This window comes from Talpa occidentalis, unplaced genomic scaffold, assembly GCF_014898055.3.
Source record: "Talpa occidentalis isolate TD23 unplaced genomic scaffold, MPIMG_talOcc4v2.1 talOcc4.2, whole genome shotgun sequence".
NCBI classification, from domain to species: Eukaryota; Metazoa; Chordata; class Mammalia; order Eulipotyphla; family Talpidae; genus Talpa; species Talpa occidentalis.
Genome location: NW_023602073.1, coordinates 72,453,281 through 72,476,582, shown reverse-complemented (window position 1 = coordinate 72,476,582; position 23,302 = coordinate 72,453,281). Strand labels below are relative to the sequence as shown.

Here is a 23,302-nt window from a genome sequence, read left to right as displayed (position 1 = left end):
AAAGCTCTGTTTTCTTCAGTGCCAAATAGTGATTCAACCAGACCTACCCCATTGGCTGGTCTCCTTAATATCAGAAGATTCTGTCACCAGAGATTCAGTTATCTGTATAGTATCTGTGTATACTCAGTATCAAGTCCTTAGCTGTTAAAAATTCCTTTCTTATTCCTGGTATCAGGGAAAAGGCATGTGTAATTCTGACAATATAAGATGTTTCAAGGTTAGCTTTAAAAAAAAATAGCAACAGGTTCACTTTTAGAAATTTGGGGGGAAAATCAGAGAACAAATAAAAATTGACTTTGACCATGCTTTCTAGTAATTTTTATGTATATATGCCAAAGCCATCTTTAAGAATATGTTAGAGAAAAAAGTTTGTTTTAATACTGTTGTTTCTGCTTGTTCTATAAGATTTCCCAAGGTCCTTTATCCTTTAACCCAAGGAATCTTTATCCTTTATCCTACCCTTTGAGCTGATCAACTATAAGACCATTCTTGGTGGGGGAAGAGAAGCAGATTAAAATTATGAATACAGTATTGCTGTCCCTTCCCAATAATTTGGGGGTATCAAAAACATTTCGAGGAGATGTCATTTCTGTTTCAGTTTTATTTTGTTTCTAACATAGGGGTATTTCTTAGTTCAGAGTTACCAGCCACCCAACAATGGGACATGTTGGAAACCAGATACTAGGGGCCGTCCCCTGACCACTGGTTGAGACTATGCATTTTCATGGGATTTCCAGGTGTTTCCAAACTGTATGCCTTAAGTTGAAGAAGCACTGGTGGTGGAACCCCTTTCTGGCCTTCCTCAGGTGGTATTGATTGTCAAGGGTTTGTACATAACTTTCACACCGCCTTGATGTTGAAACCAGCAATAAAAATTCCACCTCCATGGGAGTAAACACCTTTTGCTCAAGCCACAACCTGCGTTCTTTTGGGACAACTCTAAACGTGTTACCTTCTGAATGCCCTGAGAGTTGTGAGGAGCTCCAAGTAGAAGTCAAGGAGAGAGGCCGACCCTTTAGTTTGCCTTTCTTTACCCACAAAATTGATTCCATGGTCAGAGCTGTCATGTTGGCAGTCCCTTAAGTCATAAGAAATCATTTACCCATTGGGGATAGGAGAGAGATTTCTAGCAAAGCTCTTTAAATTATGTTGGGAAAAAAATAGTCTTCTACCCCACTCCCTCTACCACCAATACTGGCCTTCATTTCCTGCCTCAAATGACTCATTTAACCTTAGCTTGTCCACCAGGGGGCCCCCACTGAGGACACCCCTAATCAGGCAAGCTGGCATCAAGGACTTTGAGTGCAGTGCTGCCGGTAGAGGGAGAAAAAGAAATGACAGCAGCCAAAACAGTCTTGCCTGTCTGGGCTGCCAGCCACAACCTTATGTGCACATTAGAATGTATGTCAGGCCAGCCTGGGCAGAGCCCCCAAAGGGTTGCTTCAATTAAGTCTTTGCTTGAAATCTCAAACCAGAAGGTGTTCCCAGGCAGCCTTCTGAAGCCAGCTGGGAAAAGCGGCATCCCCCACTCCAGGACTGGCTGCCCTTGGGTGAAGTGTCACTCTTCCGTCTCTCCCTTTCACTAGTTTGATAGGTGTTGCAAGGCCTCTGTGCCCAAGCACTGTGGCTCCCTCTGGATTCTGGCACTGGGTCCTCTCCCATGTCTTCACATCAGACAATCCTGCTGGCACCCAGCTCCGACTTGGCCACCAAGCCTCCAGCTGGTGCTGCTTTACCCCTGAACATGGAGACTGAGCTGCAAATCCTTATATGGGAGCATATGGGACACCTGCAGGGTGCTCGGTGCAACAGGAGGAGGGTGAAGAATGACTTCTTTCTGACCCTGGGTGGATTTATAAACATCACTCCATTTGTTATTAAACATAAGTGGTGGAAAACTCTGGCTCTGAAGTTGCAGAGACTTGCATTCAAATCCTGGCTCTTTGGTCACTAGCTGGGTGATCCAGCTTTGCCTTCGGAACTGTTAGGCCACAGTTTGTGCTTCTCTAAAATGGGGAAGATAATTCCTTCCTCATAGGTTATTGTGAAGATTAAGTGAGATGCTGTATACAAAGGACTTAGCACAGTACCTGGTGCTTTGTAGCAGCTGCTGTTACATGATTCCATAAGAATGGCCCTCAAATCAAAAGTGAGAGGCAGAAGGCACACTTTCAGTTTTAGATCTGCCTTGAATTAGCCTTTGATAGCTTTGTGAATCTTTACTTCTCTACCTGTAAAATGAGTCACACAATCTGATGGTTCTCTTTTAGCTCATGTTATCAAATGCTAAGTGTGCCTCACAATGTTGTAAGCACTTTCTTGTGCTAATTCAATTGCTCATCATCACATCTCTGTTGACAGAGGGGAAGCTGAGGCACAGAGGAAACGTCTGGCCACAGAACCTGCTGACTTACCTTTCTTTTTTCTTTTTTTAAAAGATTTATTTATTTATGCATACAAGATCTGAGGTACAAGAATGGTGTGTGTGTGTCTGTGTGTGTGTGTGTGTGTGTGTGTGTGTGAGAGAGAGAGAGAGAGAGAGAGAGAGAGAGAGGATTACCAGAGACAGAACAGGGAACAGAACAGGCGGATCTACTGTAATACACTGCTGAGGGGAGCAGTGGGCGAGATAGGAGAGGTCTGCTGTGCCATGTGGTAGCTCCCTGGCTGCTGGGGATTAAACTTGTGCTGCAGTGGCTGGCGAGAGCTTGATAATGCTGTCTTTAACCCCTGTGCCACCATGGAGGCCCCCTGACTTACCTTTCCTATTGTGCAGAAACAGATGTTATGATGAATAGGAAAGTGCTCTGGAGGTGGAAAGCACTTTATAAGCATAGGCAATCATTGCTATTTATCCAAGTCTCTTGGTGTTTGGTCTTCAACTAGTATTGCTAACCTTTCCTGGCAGGGCATGAAGTGGAAATTCTACTTTAGGCTTCCTGATAACTTTTAATCACCGGCTGTTATGAGTTGAATTGTGTCCCACAAAAGATAGATGTTGAAATCCTAACACCTCTGAATGTGACCTTATTTGGAAATAGGGTGTTACAGAGACCATCCAGTTAAAATGAGGTCATCTATCCAAGCCAATCTAATGTAATTGGTGTCCTTATAAAAAGTGAAAATTTGGACTCAGGCACACACAGAAGGAAAAGCCCAGGAAGTCACAGGGGGTGGTGGTGGGGGACACCCCAGTGAAAACTGAAGATGGAGCTTTGGCGGGGTCATCTCCAAACCAAGGAACACCTGAGGCTGCTTTGCTAGAAGAGAAGCATGGAAAAGACCTTCCCCAGCGCCTGCAGAGGCGCATGGCCACACAGATTTTGGACTTGTCACCTTCAGACTTGTGAGGCAAAATTTTCTCTTGTCCTGTTATCCAGTTTGTGGTCCTTTGTGTCGCAGCCCCAAGGAACCAAATACACCAAGATCAATGAAGTTAGAGATCAGGGTGAAGAAAAAGAACATATGGGAAGGTGAAGGCTGATATGGGTGACAAGAGGATGCTGATGCTAAGTGTGCCTGTGTGTGTGTGTGTGTGTGTGTGCGCGCGCGCGCGCGCGCAACTGTGCATTTTGACAGTGTTAAAACTGATCCATGACTCACCAAGCCTGGAACACTTTCCTCTATAGAAGAGTTTTCCTCTATAAGAAAATCACAGGAGAAGCAAAATGAACATTAAATCATACTCTGTTTCCACTGAAACAGGTAGAAAAGAGGACTCTTCTCTCTGACATCACTGAATTGAATCCAACCCCTTTGTTCTGCAGCAGAGGAAGTGAGAAGCAGGGAGCTATGAATTCAAGACCCTTCACCAGTGAGTAACAGAAATGGGATTGGAAACAAGATTTTCTGACCCTGAACTTTGTGGTAGGGCTGTTCTGTCGCACCTACTCCCAGAGGCTTTTTTCCGGCTGGCAGGCAGGGATTTCCTCTATCACCACTTATTTCACAAGATTACATTCTGATTCCTTTTCTTTCTTTCTTTTTAAAGAAAACTTCTGATGGAAATGTAACATATATACTGAAATGTACCCAGGTCATATTAGACAGCTCAGCGTGTCTATACCCATATAAGCAGCACCAGAAAAAGAGCGATAACATCACTGGCACTCCTGAAGCCCTCCTGCTGCCCCCGCCCCCTAGGGGCTAGCACCAACAAAGGAACCACTATCCTGACTTCTAACATCACAGATTGGTTTTGCTCGTTTTTGAGCTTGATATAAATGGGATTTCACAGTGCTCTTTTGTATCCGCCTTCTTTCGTTCCACATTATGTCTGTGAGATTGGTCTGTGTTTTGCATATGGAGTAGTTCATTCTCACTGTGATAGAGTAGTGCATGATTCTGACCTTTGGAACCAAATCAAGAGGTATCCAGTGAGAGAAATGTTCTGAAACAATTCAAGTTCCGTCCTTAAAGAAAAAAAAGTTAAAGCAACCAAATTGCTAAAACAGACAAAAAGTTGGTTAATCTTTACAAATTAAATAAATCAGCCATTTATTAAAAGTCTCTTTCCCAGACCACTTTCCAACTCCCCCTTCCTTTCCTGTTTCTCTGGATTCCCACAGCACCAGCTGGATCATACTGGGCTGACCATGTCTGCTATGGACTCCTGGGATGGGAGCTGGACCTTAACTAGCTGTGTGTGTGATGACCCACCTGGGTCATCCTGCAGTAACCTCAGAATATCTCAGAGCTTGGACTACCCCTGGCTTGGCCAGAAGGCCTCCTGCACCTTCAGCAGCGCCAAAGCTACCTTCATCCACATTCAGAGAAGCTTTCTCTCGCTTCTTAAATTTTGGATTTATTCCCTTTGTCTGAATAGATTTCAGGAGAAAGTTCCTGCAGCCCCAGGCCAGCTAGAGACAGAATGAAGTAGGCAGAAGAGGGCTGGTCCTCTGCCCAGTCCCTCCCCTTGAAACCAGTGCTAAGGAAGGGTCACTCCCACAGTTTTCTCAGGCTCTGGCCTTCATTCCTGAGAGCAGCTCGACTAGAAAGGGGCTGCTTTCTCTCCTCTCATCTTTTGTCTTTCCAGACCAAAATTGGTCCCAATTTCTTTATGCTGAACCAACCTTTCTGGGGTCTCCCTTTTTTTGGTAACTATGACCTAACTCCCAAAAGCAATGTTAGGGGAGCCCCAATGCAAATTAGCAGGCTGTCGTGAGCCTGAGTCCATATATGGTACAATCAGGGAGCGCCACAGAGTGTAATGCAACACAGCTGATTCACCAGCTGTCCTTCTCCCGCCCTGAGCTGTGCCTGCCCACTCCAATTTCCAATGACATCAGCACTGCACCCATAACAAAAGGTTAAGATAGCTGAAGTGCAGAGTTCTTTGTGCCTTTGGAACACTTCAGTTCAGTTTTTGCTTCTTTCTGAGCTCCCCAGTTCCTGGGAGACTATCCTTTCTGGAATGTAATAGAATATCATGATTGGTGCTTTTTCTTCTGTACTTCTCTCTTGTGGGTGTAGTTGGGGGAGGGAGGAAAGAAGACAATTATAGCTCAGAGGCTTGCTCAAGTCCAATCGCAAGGACCTTTTTGAAATGGAAGCAGTCATAGGGCCCCACCCTGACACTGAACAGAGTTCAGTGTTCACAGCCCTTAACTGGGACTTTGGTTATTCTTTGGTCTCCACCCTCAATTACTTTTTCAGTTATTTGGTCTTCTGCTAAGTATGAGGGATGGAACTAAGAGATTTTCAGATGCAGGAAAGAATACTGAGGTCTGGGTTGCCAGACTTAGTCAAAGCTCACTAGGGATAGTCTTGCTCTTTTTATTCCCATCCTCACTCTCACCTCAGGGCCTATTAAAAGCAAAATACTACAGGGGCTTCTTGGTGGCACAAGGGTTAAAGACAGCGCTACCAAGCTCTTGCCAGCCACTGCAGCACAAGTTCGATCCCCCGCGGCCAGGGAGCGGCCCACCTCTCTCAGCAGCTCTCTCCTGTCTCGCCTGCTGCTCCCCTCAGCAGTGTATTTCAGTAGATCTCCCTGTTCTGCTCCCTGCTCTGTCTCTGGTGAATCCTTTCACCCGTCCCCCCACCCCTCACCTCTGGCCTGCACCCCAGTTCTTGTATGCATAAATAAATAAATCTTTAAAAAAAAAAGAGCAAAATACTACTAGGCCATAGCAGTGGTGTTCTGAAGCCAGTTCACACCAGTCATGAACCTAATTGTAAACTTTTCATGAGATTTGCAAGTCTGTTAAATGCAACCATTGTTAAAGATTACTTAAAATTGAACACACCAAACTGTAGATAATACTTAAAGTTCCTTCACTTCCATTTCACTATTTCCTTTCTAAAGAAAATTGGTTTACAATGCTATCTAAGTTTTGAAAGTATAGCTCTATTGTTGAATTTGTATAGACACCACACTACACCCCCCACGATTCACCATGATCGCCTAAAGCCAATAAAGCAAAGAAAATTGGGATAATCATTCCTGGCTTAGTCCCCTGGGACTGGGTAACAGGGCATGTCCCCTGGGTTTGCTGGCAAGTGTTCATTAAATAAGGAGGCAGGGACCATAGGAAATTTAAAAATTGGCTGAAGAGGTTAAAGCCAATGGGTAGGGGATCCTGGAACCTCCAGGACAGCCATGCAAGTTGTTTTCAGCCATCTTCTGATTGCTCTGGTCATAGAACATATTAAATATCACCCATGGCTACCACTGCAGGGCTGCCCAGCCCCCAGAGATCAGGCCAGTTCTAACACCAGGCCTGACTGGGAGGAAAAGACTCAGAGAATGGCCTGCATGTGGCCAGCCTCTGACTGTGCTTCTAGAGCTCAAATCTTAGAAATGTAACTTTGTTCCAACCTCCATCATCACCTCCTGAGACACCTTCAGTTGTAAAATATACCACTAGTTCATGAACCACTATGAAAAAATAGTGCTGCCAGATAACCAGTGACATGCCATTGATCTTGAGGTCAGGTTTAAATGAATAAGATGTTAAAATGAAAAAAAGGTTGCAGTTTAGAATCAACCTAATATGATGCCACAAATCTTCCTCAAAAGACATAGCATTCGTTCTTAAGATGCTGTCAGCCCAGTCAAGAGTGGCAGTGGAGCTGCCCGAGGCCGAGTTGGGGGGGCGACAGTGTGCTCTTTGAAGCCAAGGATACAGACTGACACCTGCAGGCAGTGGGCAGTCCCTGAGAGTTTCCTCGCAAGGGAGTGCATCTCTGATCATAGGGCCCCTGGTCTCTAAAACAGGATTTATGGCCCCATCTCATATGAAAGCGTGAATATCACTGCCACCCAGTCTAAGGGGGTTGGAGTGGACCAAGGGCTGGACTCACCTTTAACTAGCACTGGTCAGTGCTTTTCCCCATTAAAAAGGATGCACTCAAAGGATAGCTTGCTTTAAAGAAGCTGCCCAGATTTGCCCATCCTGATGTGCAGGGTCTTTGTGGCCTCTGAGAAATTAGATGATGGACAAACCCTCTTTGTACCTACCCAGGGACTCTGCAACCGGAACTGCACCAAAGACTTCATATGAGTTGACAAGTGGAGGAGAATTTAGGGGTCACTGAAGATCCATTTTGCCACCTGCTTCATCCCTTTACCTGAGGTTGGTGCCAAGTCCAGAAAATTTTGAGATCCTTCTGAGTACTTTTAAAATTTTTTTTTTTTTTAAATAGAGGCATGTTTTATTTATTTATTTATTTGTTTGTTCGGGTTTTTTTTTTTTTTTTGTTTATACATGCACTGGGTACAGTCAGAAGTGCAGGAGGGTGAGAGAATTCACCAGAGCCAGAGCGGGGAGCAGAGCAGGCAGAAGGACCGAAGTACACTGCTGAGGGGAGCAGCGGGCGGCAGGAGAGGTCTGCGCGCCATGTGGGACCCTCCTCCGGTGGCCGGGGAGCAGCCGGGGATCGAACCGGCGCCGCAGAGGCCGCGGGCAGCTTCGCAACCCAGCGCTCAACCGCTGCACCACCGGGGAGGCCCATTCTTCTGAGTACTTTTATAATTGTGGAGGTGGGGGGAAGGCGAGAAGCACATCATGATTGGATGAAAGAAACCACCTCAATCCCATAAGTTTTCTGATAAGAAAATGGAGACTCAGGAAATGCACATGGTGAGTCTAAAGGAATCCATCTAAGGAGTGAGAGCTGGGTTGGAATCCAAGTCTCCTGCCATCCCCAAGGCATGCCAGGAGAGGCAGTCTTTTGGGTGCAAGGGTGCCAGTACCCGCCTTGGTCTGCCTCTTCCTAGCCTAGGCAAACTTTAAGCAAGTTCCTTAACATCTCTGGGCTTCTGGTTTCTTGTCTGTTTATGTGGCTGATGATAGTACCTACTGCAGAGGGTTGTCGTGAAGATTAAAAGGTGCACAAGTGGCCAAAGATCGTTGCCTGCCAGCTAGTAATTGCTCCATAAAGAGGGACTGTTGTCATTATTCTTTCATGCAATCTCAGGTTGCCTCCATCACCCTACTCCCGCTATCACGCTGGAGGTCTGGACTTTGAGACTTAGGGACACAGAGGCATCTGTGGAATTAGCTTCCCTCGCTAACCTGGCCAAGTCAACACATCATTTCTGTTTGACCCGAGAGGAGCCTCTAGAGATGTTAGGTCATGACATGGAACAGTTTCCAGAGACGGCACCGAAGGCTGGATGGAGGGAGAGTCGGCAGCCTAAGTGGGGAAAGGGGGAGTCTTTACAAGGGCTGGGGAGCCAGCTGCATGTGGAGGGGTGCTGGAGTCATGAGGTGCCTGGGTGGGAGCACTTGGCATGTGAATGGAGGGTAGAAGGCCAGGACGGGGATGTGATGTGGGCCTTTGCACTAAAAAGGAAGGGACTCAGAGCTGATGAAAAGAAGCATTTTCTGTGGAGCTCAGGAAGGGCCTCTCACAGGGGATTTCCTACCCAGGGCTCCAGGCCTTGGCTGCCTTCCCAGGGAAAGGTGGTGTTTGTCGTGGGGAGCTTGCACACTGCATGGCTTTAGCTCGGTGATGAACGGTGCCCACTCCCATCTCTGGCACTGCCGCCTCCCGAGCCTTGTTCAGCCGGGAACAAAATGCTCTTTGCTTGAACTGCACACTTCAGAAGGCTTAATGCAAGTCAGGGACACTGAGGTCAGGGCAGAAGTAGAAGAGAGGGGAATGGAAGTTACGAAGAGCTGAAGGAAGGGGAGGTGAGAGCCACACAGGACATGCTCTGAAGCTGGACAGAGGGGGTGATTTCAAAGGACTGGGGTTTTAGTCTGCCCCCAAGACAGCTGGCCAGCCCCAGACATTGTCACACTGATGAGCTAATTGATGGAGCTCAATGTGTGTAAGGCACAACCAGCTTAGAGAAAAGAATTTCAAGATTAAAAAAAATAATAAGTACAATCAACTTCCTTTTCCACCTTTTTACAGCCCCAATCAAAAAAGTACAGTATACTGTACTTGAAAAATCATGTATCAGAAAGTACGCAGTCTCTGACAGCATCTGCCAAGATTTCTGATGAGGCTGATGGAAATGTGTTCCATTTTCATGTTGTATAGTGAGTAGACAGAGCCCTTACACACCTGTTCAGGCAAGACAATGATGATGTTATTACTAGAGATACTTCCCTGCAAATATAATCTATTTTTGATATCTCCAACTCCCTCCCCTCTTTTTTTTTCTTCTCTTCTCTCTTTACTACCCTGTCTCTTTTGTCTCATGTTTACGTTCTTGCTCTCACGTTTCCTCTTCTCTCTTCGTTTCTTTCATCAGCTCAGCATCCTGCCCAGCTTGCAGAAACCTTTGGGACCAAGTGAGAAAGTCCCATCATATCAGGGGGAGGGCTGCTGAGAAGGCACTGTGGTCAGGGGCTGGATGCCTGGTCATGAGAGAGGAGACTGGTTCCCCCTCACAGCCTTGACACAGCCTCTGTAAAGGGTGTAAAGAGTTGTCGTCTACTTGTCAGCAAGCATGATCAGTCAGTCAGAGAAGCCTCTGGACCTGCCCATACCCAACGTCACCAGCAAAGAATCAGGAAAGGCTGCAATGTGACCAGCTAATAGATGCCAAAGACACAACAGATGGAAAGGACTTAATGTATTTAACATCTGTGAATACTTAGCACCATAAGTGGATACTTTCTAGATACATAACTAATTTATAAGTGAATTTTTTTAGGTAATTAATATAATTTTATTATAGAATATTGAAAGTTCTAAAACGTATCATGTTTTCTTTTTTTTTTAAATAATAAATTTTATTTTTATATTCCCCATACAATTGCAGCCCCCCCATTCTGACCCCAATCCCTCCCCTCCCGCCCCCCACCCCCCAAAAAGTGTCTCTGGTTCATAGTTTTTTGTTGATTTTGATTTTCACTTTCCATAAGTGAATTTTTAATGCTGGAATATAAGCACAAAGAATCAGAATAAATGGACGAATTTCAGGGTCAGATGTAGCCTTCCTGTGTTCCTAAATCATTGATTCAGTCACTCACTCATTTGTTCAACAAATATACACCCAGCATCTATGTGGCAGGGAGGGAGCAGGGAAAGTTATGATTCCTGCCCTTCAGGGCTTTTATGTCCATCACAAGATAAAGCTCTACCTGACTTCAATATAGTTTTGAGTATATCTTGAACATACCTTCTGTGTGGAAGCAAAATCTCAATGAGAACCCAGGAGGTAAGGTATAATTACCTTGAACACCAATTTAAAGAAGAAAGGGTATAGATTCCTGCATATTGACTATTAATCCATCTACCCTGCTACATATCTAACCTTCCCCCTTTATAATCATCCACTCACCCATTCATCTACATATCCATTGATCTATCCACTCCTCTATCTACATACCCACCCATCCACCCATCCATCCACCCACCCATTCATTCTTTCACCCACCCACCCATCCCTCTATCTAGTCATCCATCCACCCACCTATGACTCCACCCATCCACTGTCCTTCCAACATGCAGTAAGAGGTCAATTATTAACTCAATTAGGAGCACGGCATACTTAACCAATTATTGCGGTAGAGAGCTGTGCAAGACAGAACCCAATAGTTGCATGTAATGATCATACCTGACACTTTACAAGTGAATGATTCCTGAATTTAGAAATGGGCTATCTCAAGAACTGGTAACAAAGGCTTATAAGAAGGTGCTTAAATTTAATGAAGATAGTGTGTTTCTCTCCAGTGTACAGAGAGCTGCTCAGGGAAGGCAGGCATGAAAGTCAAGGACAGCAGTTTGTTAAAACCTTTTCAGAATTCTTCCTATTGAACTTCTGCAATGTGATGGTCATGGCATCAGAGTGCACATCTATTTCTCCTTGAACATAGAAAACCTAAAGATAAGCATATTTGTGGACAGCTTACATTCCCAACATACTTCCCTTTAAAAGTTGCCCCCCATATTAGAGAACCCTGAAATTATTCCCTTGCTCCCCAAATTTTGTCTTCCAGTATTTTATGGTTGTGGGAATACTGACTGAAAAAATTACTCATTTCTAATGTCAATTTGAGTGTGAATCTTTTTTTTTAAAAGCACCCCTCTTCCCATCTGAATATCATTATTAGCTGTCTGGAATTAATCTGTCTCCCAGATGAATGTGAGCTGGAAAGAGGAAATAGGGGGCAGTGGTTAGAGCCCTGAGCTGTCAGGAGTCCTGGTTCCCACGCCTCACTCTGCCACTGAGTCACTAGCTGAAACTGACTTGGTTTTTCTGAGTTACTGCCTGTCTGCTAAGGAGAGCGTGCGTGGGATACAGACACAGTGTTGGGCTACCAGGTCAGGAGACAGAGACCCTTGCCCAACTCAACAATCCTTATTTAGTGTAGCAAGGTTCTGGGCTTTCCTTTCTTTGTTTCTAAAGTGAGGGAAGTAGATATATGATCTAAGGACATTGCTAATACCTAAAATCTTAATTGCACTCACTCTTATACTTAGTGTATTTACTACCTAGAATCAATTGTTTTTAAAATAGAAAATAGCTTTTAATGTATATTCATTATGGGCCATGTATTAAGCTCTTTACATGCTTGATTTAATTATCTTACTTTCACTTAATCTAATTTTCATTACATTAATCCTCCCCCATCCCTTTTATACCCTTATCCCTTCCCTCCCACTCCCTTAACCCCCACTCCTCTTAACCTCAGAGCCCTTAGGATGGTCATTGACACTCACTGGTTTTTGAAGTGTTTTACTTTATCAAATTGTCTGGTATGGAAATCTCCAGTATTTGTTTTTATCATTCTGGCTACTTTGCTACACATATTTTCTCAAATTCCCTTTATTTCCTTGAAAATGGCTGCATTTCATCCTTCCTTATGTCTATATAATACTCCATTGTGTGGATATACCACATCTTCTTAATCCAGTCATCTGCCAGTGGACATATAGGCTGCTTCCATGTACTACATGTGATTACAGTGGCAAAAAAAAAAAAAAAAAAAAAAAGCAAAACAAAACAAATGGGACTATATCAAACTAAAACATTTCTGCACCAAAAAAAACTATAATTAAAATGAAAAGATTTTACTGAATGGGAGAAAATATTTGCACATCATACATCCAAGATCTATAATGAACCCATACAACAACAAAAAAACAAATAGCCCAAACAAAAAATAGGCAGAAGAGCTAGACACTTTTCCAATCAAGATATACAAATGGCAAATAGGCACATGAAAAAATATTCATCATCATTTTTTATCAGAGAAATGCAAATCAAAACCACAATGAGATTCTACCTCATACCGGTGAAAATGGCTCATATCAAAAAGACCAGAAACATATATGAATGGGGGTGTGGGGAAATAGGAACCCTCATACATTAGTCCAGCCTCTATGGGAAACAAAATGGAGGTTTCTCAAGATATTAAAAAAAAAAAAAAAATCTACCATATGACCCAGCAACTCCATTTCTAGGTCTCTATCCAGAGAATGCAAAAACACTAATTTGAAGGGATATATTCACTCCTAGATTCATTGTGGTTCTACTTACAATAATCAAGTTATGGGGGAAAAAATCTAAGTGCCCTATGACAGATGAGTGCCTGAAAGATGTGTGGTGTATATACCAATGGAATACTACTCAGCTATAAAAAAGATGAAATCTTGTCATTTGCAACAACCTTGTTGGAACTGGATGGGATTTATCCAAGCAAACTAAATCACAAGGCGAAACAGAAATACTCAATAATTTCACTCATATGTGGACTATAAAGAAAAATAACAAGGGGATAACAAAACTAAATAAATACAAACCCTGGAAAACTGGGTGTAGAATTGAAGCTACTGGCGGGAATAGGAAAGCTCAATGGACCACAGTAGAACATTACGGGTGCTTTGGTGGTAGGTGTTGTGCAGTAACATACATCTGAAGAGATGTGAACCTATATCCTTAAATCTATTATAATGTTATAAACCAATATTATCACAATAAAAAATTAATACAATTAAAAAAAAAGATTTGTAGAGGGAGGCAAGTATATTTACCACTGACACTGTTTAGAGTTGCCATGGTGATAATACCATTTTTTTAGTAAGTTTCATCATTTTTATTTCACTTTGAAATAACTTTAGATTTATAGGAGAATTTGCAAAAATACTATAGAGTCCTTATGAACCTCTCCAGCTTATATAATCATAGTACATTTATCAAAACACAGAAATTAACAGTGATACAATACTGTGAATTAAACTAAACTTTATTTTGATTTCAGTAGTGTTTCTACTAATGTCATTTTTCTATCCTGGGGCTCAGTCCAGGATCCCAGACTGCATTTAGAGGTTTATCACTGTTTTAAAATTTTTTACAGACCACATATCTCCTTTGTGCTGACTGAACCCACCACCCTGCCTGGCACACCAATGATTCCTCTAATCTGCTGTGATATTGCAGTTAAGATTTGGCACTGTAGTGTCTTCCTTTAGTGAATGGTGCTGTTGAGGCTGAGATAAAACACTGGACTGTCAGAGGACAAACAACACAATTTGTCAAGTTGGAAGTCTTTCAACCAGACATTCTAACAAGGTCCATGTGCCTAGCGTACAGAAGCCAGAAAGTAAGGCTTATTGTGTGCAAAAATATGAATAAAAGAGCCCTGCAAAAACATCACTGTGCAGATACTTCTGGGTGCCTGCTTCACAGCAATTCTCCCCCTTTTTCTTGCTACTGGACCTTTAATTTTGTACAGGTAGGGGAAGCCAGCATCTTGAAAGGAAACTAGACATCGCCTGTGTTCTGCTAAGGATGCCTTCCTCATGAAGTTAATCCAGTGATGTCAGTTCCACTCAGCTTGTCAATGGCTGGTTTAGGAATGGGCACGTGAGGCAATTCTGACCAATAAGGCATAGAGGGAGCCTGGGGTTTCTGCAAAAGTTTTCTTTACTCTTCAAAATGCCCCTTCCGGCCTCCCTGGTGGCACAGCGGGTTGAGCACTGCGCTGTGAAGCTGTCCGCAGCCTCTGCAGCACAGGTTCGATTCCTGGCTAGTCAGGGAGAAACCCACATGGAGCTACAGACCTCTCCTGCCTCGCCCGCTGCTTCCCTCAGCAGTCTTTGATCCATCTGCCTGTTCTGCTCCCCGCTCTGTCTCTGGTGAATTCTCTCACCCTCCTGCGCCTCTGACCTGTATCCCAGTTCTGTATAAATAAATAAATCTTAAAGAAAAAAAAAATGCCCCTTCCCCTTCTGCCTGAATGTGGAATCTTGTTTTATGGACAGAATGCCTGGAGCTGTTGTAGCTACTTTGTAACCACGGAGGGCAAGTCTGAGACAAAAGCAAACACAGCATAGCAAAATGGGAGGGGGGTGAGACATTAGTCTTCAATAAATCACTTATCCCTTGGAATGAATAACTCAGGACTTCTTATTATTTATGAAAAGACATTTTTTCATTTGTTGGGGTTAGTGAGCACATTTATACTGGACACAGCAACAGCATCTCTCATTAACCAACACTTGGTAAGCACACTTGTGCCTGGGGCTTGGTGCTATTGGACTATGACAGTGAATGGCAGAATTCCTTTCTTGAAAGTTCATACCATCCAAAATGGGGTAAAACTCATAGAAAAATACGACAATTGCAGGAGACCTGAGCTGCAGCTACCTGAGAATGTACACAAGTGTTTTGTGTATGCCTTCAGCCTAGAGCCCTGTAGACAGCTTTGTGAAGGAAGTTTATGGTCTTTCACTTGGACAGTTACCTTTTTAGGCAAAGGGATGAGGAACACGGAGATTAGAAACTACAAGGTCTGTTTTGGAAAGAATAGTCAACTTTAATTAAGCGTTGGTGTAGCAGAATTATCAGCAGCCACAGCTGGACATGCAGAGAAGGGCAGATGGTGCCCTCCTGGTCAGTGCCATGTTTTAGGACGACTGCAAGGCTAAGTGTGGTCCTGTAAGGGACTCTGCTGACCTGCAGGTCTAAGTCCTGGTCCATCCACCCAGTAATTATGTGGCCTTTGGTCATGCTTGTGTCTCAGGACAGCTATAAGAAGGGATTGATAATAACTGTCTTGCTTTCCCCACAGGGTGACTATAAAGTGTAATATAAACGTGAGAGGTTATTTCCTCCACCTCCAGACATAACTATATACCTGCCCAATTTGAGGTCCTTGCCCCAGCTCAGTTTTCCTTCTTCCTCCTGTTGTTAAGGCTGACCTTTTGTTCTCCCTGGTCTCATCAATGATCTTCCATATTTCTAGTATTTTCAGTAGTTTCCTCTCTCTCGTGTGTTCCTTCCATTGCCAAACACACTCCAATCTTAAAAAAAAAAATAAAGATCCTTCCTGAGATCCTTTCTATACCCCAAACACCACCCATCTCTCACCAAATTTCTTAAAATAGTCTTTTTTTTCTCATCTTCTACCCACTGTTAAGCCCACTCCAGTGTGTTCAATGTGGGCTCTCAAAGGCTATCATGTCTGCGTGATTCCCACCCTCCCTGATTCAACTGCACGTGTGAAATGCTTATGCTGTGGCTTCCTCCTGCCCACTCTCTCCCTTTCTCCCCCCCATTTCAGAGTTGGGGTTGCCTAGGATTCTGCCACTCAGACTTTAGATCAATCAGCAATCCCTCTCCAAAGAATACTTAACCTATGATTTCAATGGTCCCATGGCAGATGAACCCCAAACACCTTTAATTCTGGTTTTCCTTTTCCTAAATCCAATCCAACAGCTTCCAGCTAACCTGAGTATTGACTTGGATGTCCTTTGCCTCCTCAAGTCCAACTTGTTCAAAGTTGAGGCCATCTTTTCCTCTCTTATGCCTACCCATTCTCTTTTGCTCTCTCTATATTTTAATGTTCCCACCATCATTTACATCATTCTACTCTAGAGTTTGACTTTTTCAACTCTTGTACATCTGCAAAGCGGTCAATTATTTACCCTTGAAATGTTTCTGAAATAATTCATCTCTTTTTTATACACATCACACTATATTCTCTGAGAAGTGTTCATTTCCTTAGTGAACTGTTAAAAGTTTCCCAAGTCTTCCTGACCCCACTCTGTTTAAATTAAAATGATCTTTTCTATTCCTGATAGTTCTCTCTCTAAAGATAGATTTGGCCATGCTTAAAAAATTTCCACTACTTCCCATAGTTTGCTTAATAAAGTTACAGTTCCTTACATTTTTCTCCAGCTTTACTGAAGTATAACTGACAAAATGCAAAGATATTTAAAGTATACCTGATTTGATACACATACACATGAAAGTCAGAATTGTCATATCATTCAAAACCCATCTCTAAACTCTAAAATTCATTTCCCATCCCTCTCCTGCTTTCTGTCAGTACAATTCTACAATACTAAAGTTCCAGTTGAATTGTCTTCTTCCCTATGCCCCAAATAGAGTTAACTTTTCTTTGTACTCATAGCTGTATACTTCAAGTTGTTTCTAGAGTCACATCATCATAATTATAATGATACTGAATTGTAACAATGTCTCTTCTGAAAGACTGTTAGGTTCATCTAGGCTGTTAGTTAACTCTTGTTGAGTAACAAATGACAACACCATTAAGTGGCTTAAAACAGCAAGCTTTATTATCTGTTGATGTCTGGAATTACAGAGTGTACCCCGTAGGTTCTGAGACCACAGGGTCTTTCCTGAGGTTGCAGGCCAAGAGGTCAGCTGGGGCTAGTCACCCGAGGATTTGATAGCAGCTGGAGGATCTGCTTCCAACGTGACTCACAAGTATTTTAAAACTACCACACGCTGGGTGTCTTATCTTTTGTCTCCAATAATTAGTACAGTGTGACACTTAGTATGTGCTCAAGATGTTTCCAATGTGTTGGAGGAGATATGAAGGCAATGAGACCTATGGGTGATTAGTGTGGGCCAGGTGAAGAATGGTGGAGGTGGGCATTGGTGGGAGAGATCCTGAGGTAAGAATTCATGACTGATTGGATCAGAGGGGCTGGAAAGAGATTTATTTTGCCTCCCTCCCTGGTAGCGCAGGCAGTTGAGCGCAGCGATGTGGGGCTGTCCACAGCCTCTGCAGTGAGGGTTTCGATCCAGGCTGGCTGGGGAGATATTCACATGGCGTGGCAGACCTCTCCTGTCTTGCCCGCTGCGCTCTTCAGCAGTGTATTTCAATCAGTCTGCCTATTCTGCTCCCCACTATGCCTCTGGTGAGTCCTCTCGCCCTCCTGCACATCTGGCCCATACCCCAGTTCTTGTATAAATAAATAAATCTTAAAAAAAATATTTATTTGGAGGTGAAGATGGTTTAGAAATTAGGACTTATGAGTTGGCTGTCATGGCTGAAGTAAGCATAGAGTACTTCCTCCGTGGCGTTTCAAAGTGGTGAAATATCAAACTATGCATCTAAGAATCCTATGTCTAGTTATTCAATCATATGTGAAAGTTTTAAGGGCTGGCAATCCACAGTATGAGCACTGTGTGACCCATCCCCTTTATTTTAGATTTCTCATTTATAAATATGGAGGTTATAATACCTGAATCTATCTCCCAGGACTTTCAGCTAAACACTCAATGTTAAGAGTTTAACACCCACTTTTTGCAAGAAATTCCCATAACACCACCCTCTACAAATGGTAATGGGAAAGATGAGGGAACTGGGGGTTATTAAGTTAAACCATCTGAAATGCTGACATTCCAATTTTTGCCAATAAGAAATCCAGTTTTATAGGGTTCAGCCGAACAGGTGTGGCTGCAGTTTGAAATTCTGAACACCTTTTCACAAATGGAAAATTGAGATGACCACAGTTCTTGATCTTTCTATTCTCAAGACTAAGATCCAACCTTAAGAGAAGTCAATCTTGAAAGTTCAGTGAAGTTTAGTACAATATAGGGTTGCTTTCCAATTTCCTTGAGTCAGATAAAGGAATTAAAGACCAAGACTGTATTCAAAATACTGAAAAGTCAAGAAATTTAAGATGTAAAATTCATCTAGGAACTTAACTTCAATCACTGTCACACACTCTGCATTTTACATAAATTGTCTGCTTAACAGTGAAATAACTGTGGCCCTAATAAAAAAAGGAACTAGGAATGAAATACTTCTTTGTTCATTTTGTATTTGTGTGCCTCTAGAAAAGTGACTGCCTCCTTTATACTGGTAAGAATAAATCTAATATTTATTCTTACCAGTATAAAGTATTACTTTTAATCAATCTAATAATTGATCAAAAATAACTTTGTCCTTTCCAGGAGTGCTGTGAAAATGTACTAGTTACTAGCAACTCAAACATCAGAAAGGAAAAGTGTACCCATGCACCACCACTCCCCCTATTGGAACGCAGCTCCCCAGAGGGCTGGGTCTTTTTGCCTTTGCCACTAATTCCCGGCCAGCCGGGCCGTGCCTAGCCCGTTGCAAGCCCTGGACAAATACCTGATTAACCGTCCATTCATTCAGACCGTGCAGGGCGCCGTGGCCAGCGCGCAGGCCGGCCAGCAGCTTCCCTGCCTCCACCCACCCGGCGCGGCTCTCAGTCCCCGAGGGCCACGGTCCGCAGCCCCGGGAATATCCGGCTGCTCGGCCCATCCCTCCACTGGCCGGCGGCCTCCCCGGCCTTCCCCTTCCCGGGAGGAAGGAGCGGGCGCCGAGTGGTGGGAAACCCGGGCCCACTTCCTGTGCGGGCAGCGCGGGCCCCCGCAGCCCCCGCGGCCTCCTCCCTGCGCGCGCGGGCGCCCGGGGCGCAGAGCCGGGAGCGCAGCGGGGCGCGGGAGCGGGGCGACCCGGACCCGGGCGGGGCGCGCGCCTCCCCGGCCCGCCCCCCCGCACCCCGGCGGCGAGAGGGTTAAGCGCGCGGGGGGCGGGGCCGGAGCGAGCCGGGCGCGCGGGGTGCGGGCCGCGGTGGGGAGGGGGCTGCGGCCGGGGGCGGTTCCGGGCGGCGGGGGCGGGGGCGGGCGGAGGAAGGGGGCGGGCCCCAGAAGTTGCTCGGCGCTGGGCCGGCGGGCGGGAGCGCTAGCGGGCTGCGGGCCGGCGGGCGGACCGGGCCGGGGCTGGAGAAGTTTGCGCCGCGGCTCGTGAGCGCAGGGTGCGGGCCCCGCCGGCCGCTGTGCGCCCGCTGCCATGGCTTTCCGCAGGAGGACGAAAAGTTACCCGCTCTTCAGCCAGGAGTTCGTCATCCACAACCATGCGGACATCGGCTTCTGCTTGGTGCTCTGCGTCCTCATCGGACTTATGTTCGAGGTGAGCGAGATTGCCCGGGAGGGCAGTGCCCCCTCTTGTGCGCCGCCGTTGGACCCCTGCGGGGCCCCGGGGTCCTCATCTGAACTGGGGCGCCCGACTGCCATGTACGTTATCTGCACCCCCCCACCCCTGGCTTTGTGCACTTTCCCGGCTTTGTGCACTTTACCTCCCTCCCCACCCCCCCTTGGCCTCTTAGTCCGGACACCACCACCCTCTCCAGCTCCGCGCCTTGCCAGCCCTGCCCTGATCTGCCGCCCCCTTGGGCACCCACCGTGTCCTGCAGTTCTCTCTGCAGCCCTGAATCCCCAGCCTGGCCTCGAACCAACTGCCGCGCTGCCACTCTGGCCCGATGAGTGGGGTTTCCTTTTTGGTGTCCGGGAGCCGAGCCCAGAGACTCCCAGCCCCGCAGTCATTGCACAACTCCCCCTCCCAAGCGGTGACTGCCAGCTTTCTGGGCTTTTCCAGTGGGAGGGACCCCAACCCTTGTCCATCTCCCCACTGATTTTCTGGGTCTTTTGCATCCTCAACTCTGGAGCGTGCTTGGGGTGTTCACATGTGGCCCCTGCCCTGTGCCTGCCGTGCCCTTCCACTGTGTTCCCAACCCCTCCCTCATTTTTCTTTTTCTTTTCTTTTTTCTTTTTCTTCTTCTTTTTCTTCTTCTTCTTCTTCTTCTTCTTTTTTTGCCTTAATTATCCTTTATCATTCTCTGGGCTGTCCCTTTAGATCCATCTGTGGTAGACCCAAAACTTCTTCCCCTCTATCAAGATAAGGAGAGGGACAGGGATACTCTCTGCTTTGAGGGGAAAGAGGATTCTCATAGCTGTGGGTTTCCAAGCCAGAAGAGGTTCCTTTCCCTGCAGCAGCTGCTGGCACAGGCCTTATAAAACTGGGAGTTTTAGTAAGCCCCCAGCCCCCATCCCCACCCCCCCCAAACAGAGGTGGCTAATGGAAGGACTCCCTATCTCCCTATTCTGGAGCGAGGAAAATGTGACTGAGTTTAGGGCTTGCTGTAGTATATCTTGTCTCAAAAGTGAGATTCATGACTGACACCCCTGCTCACCGTGGTCTCCTGTGAGGCAGCACATTGTCCTCCCTTCTGGACAGGGTTCCTTATCTGCCTTCCCTGGGATGCCTTAGGAAGCTGTAACCTTTTATAAACTGCCCGGTAGATGAGGGATTCCTGACCTGGCTAATTTCTCCTCCCCTGTCTCTGGGTTTTCTGTCTCCTCTCTAAGGATGGCAAGCATCTTCCTTGTCCGGGGAAGATGCCCTCATGCTGGGACATACTTGTGGTGGTGGAGTCAGGATGGGATATGTGAATGTTTCCTTGGCTGGGCTTAGGGTCTAAGTGAAATAAACCTGAGACTAGGATTGGAGTCTGCATTCTAGTGTTTGGTAGTGCTCTTTTATTTAAGTCCTCCTCTGCTTCCTCCCACCCCCTACACTCATGGTATATTGGAAGGGGCTGTGTCAAATCAGGGTTGCCCCTGTGTCCCACGCTTCCCGCTGCTCTGCCCCTAGTCTAGTAGAAAACTCACTGCAGCCTCAGTTTCCCCATCCAGAAAGAGGTTAGTAAATCCTTTCTCCCTGAGAGTTACTGTAAGGTTTAATAGAGGTCACGTAAGCAAGGAAATTCACAACAGAGTCTATAAATGTGAAACCAAAGTCTTGCTCCTGAAACCCTATTATTATTTACTATAATAATAGCTTAAGGAAATAACACAGAATGGTTTTGTCCAGCCAATACACTCACTATCTATTTGCTGTCCTCCCTTCTAAGAAGCCTCCTGGTGCCGTGTCACCAGTCTTGGAGGGTGTGGTTGGAAAGACACACGTGATAGCTGTAGACCTCATAGCCACACGCTCTGCAGCTGGCAAAGTCTCTTGCCTAGCCTTATGGCTCTCTCTGCTGCTTCTGGCATTTGTTAGGGTTTGTGACTCTACCTGCTTTTTTTGTGCTCAAAAAGAGCAGCCTAGTGGGTACACTTGGCACCTCTTTCTCACCATGCTTCTACTGTCGTGGAAAGTCCTGTGCATTAAGCCAGTCACTCTGTGGGAGTTGCAAGTGCTGGGAGCCTAACTCCCAATACCTGACAGTAGACCTAGGCTCAAGGTGGGGAAATAAAATAACAAAATAATTGTGCTTTCCCCTCCTGAAATTGGATTGGGGCAGTGTAGAAGGGGCCCTGGCTGAAATGCCTGAAGGCTTCTTTCTGACACTCACTTCTAGAAAATGAGACCTACAGCCATATGGCTGGGCATATACACAGGTGTCTTCTCTCAAAGGTGTGTTGGGGGATTGTGGGCCTGTGCTGGTGAGCTGTGAAGCTGCATTCCAACTTCTTTTATGAAGCCTGGGTGTTCTGATGTGCCAGGCCCATAGTAGCTCCTCATCCCCCACTGACTGACTCTAAACAGTGATAGGTATATTGGGGGGCCCTGGGAACTCAGCTTTCCTTATAGGAACCAGCTTAATCGCTTTTCGGCTCTTTGGAGAAGCACAGGTGGGCATCTTCACATTTGGAGTAAAATGGGTAAGGAGAGATTAGCACTGGATTTACTAGGTGTTACTCAAGTCTTCTGCATTCTCTCCTAGAGGTGTGGTGCATATGTAGGGATGGATGCACATGGCCAGGAGGTCAGTCTAGCACTTAGCATACCTTTCCCTAGAAGCGAGGAAAGAAGGAAGTGGAGAGGGAAAGGAGAGCCAGAGAGAAAGATTTCAGGCTCTTGGGTTCTAACTTGGCAGAACTTAGAAGAACTTAGGCTTCATTTAGAAGCTGAATCAAGAAAACTTAGTCCTGTTCTTCCCACAAAGAGCAACTCTCCTGGCCACTCTTCCCTCTCGGGGTCCCCTGCCTGACCTCTGCCCATGAGGGGGGCCCCTCTTAGCCCAGGCCACGGCCCTTGCATCGGCCCTTGCATCATCACTGGTCTCCATCCTTCCCTGCCTTGCTCCTTCCTCAATTCACTGGTTAGGTCACAAGTTCTAGAGGTGCTTACGTTCCCCCCTGGGAACCCCAAGACTTCAGTTCTGTCCCCTGGGAGATAATGATTCCAGATTCCTCCCCTTGGGATCACTTCCTTCCACATGATAGAGGGTTCCCCTCCCTCCACCTTTTGACTTGGTTCCTGCCTATCCTGAGATTCCTTCTCCCATTTCCCAGGCAGGGGGGCATGTTCTTCCCCCTGAACCCAGGTTTTCTTTCCATCCTACAGGCTGTTTGGAATAGAGCTGTTCTGTGCAGCCACAGCACTTGGCTAAAAAATGTCAGGAATGTGGAGCTTTATTTCCTCCCTCGTTCCCTTCAGCTTTCTTTTTCTTAACTCTGCTTTCTGGAGAGGGGGAGCTGACTACTCCTCAGCGTGGCCCTTCAGCCCTGTCTTAGGTGGATTCTGGTCTGACCATCATTCAGGGTGTGGGCGGCCAGTTGGGGTGAGTGTGTATGTGCAGATTTGAAAGCAGCCTTCCCCTCCCCTTTGCCTTTGCTTTCCAGTGTCCCATTCAGTGCCACGTTTCAAACTGAAACAGGCAGGGGAAAAGGAAAACTCTCTCATGAGCAAGAGGAGAATGAGAAAAAGGGGGTATGAGGAAACAGAGGAAGCAATTTATTCATTACCTCCAAAATGGCATTTTGAGACAGAAACTTTGTTTGTTTGCTTTAAGGATCATTAGTAGTCTATGCAGCAAGGAAATA

At 45.5% G+C, this 23,302-nt stretch overlaps 1 protein-coding gene across 3 annotated transcripts in view; it reads left to right on the top strand.

The window, feature by feature from the left end:
- The first annotated feature begins 3,705 nt into the window (after nucleotides 1-3,705).
- Nucleotides 3,706-23,302, top strand: part of TRAM2 (translocation associated membrane protein 2) — a 92,926-nt gene continuing 73,329 nt past the window's right edge. The window contains exons 1-2 of one of the 3 annotated variants that reach the window (XM_054698864.1): nucleotides 3,706-3,814; nucleotides 7,467-7,577. Coding sequence is in view for 1 of the 3 variants with exons in the window: in XM_037519863.2 (XP_037375760.1) it covers nucleotides 19,485-19,604 (120 nt within the window). In the remaining 2 variants the exon portion in view is untranslated. Of the gene's footprint in view, nucleotides 3,815-7,466; nucleotides 7,578-19,337; nucleotides 19,605-23,302 lie in introns of those variants that run through there. The other 2 variants (XM_037519863.2, XM_054698863.1) reach the window with 2 other exon arrangements.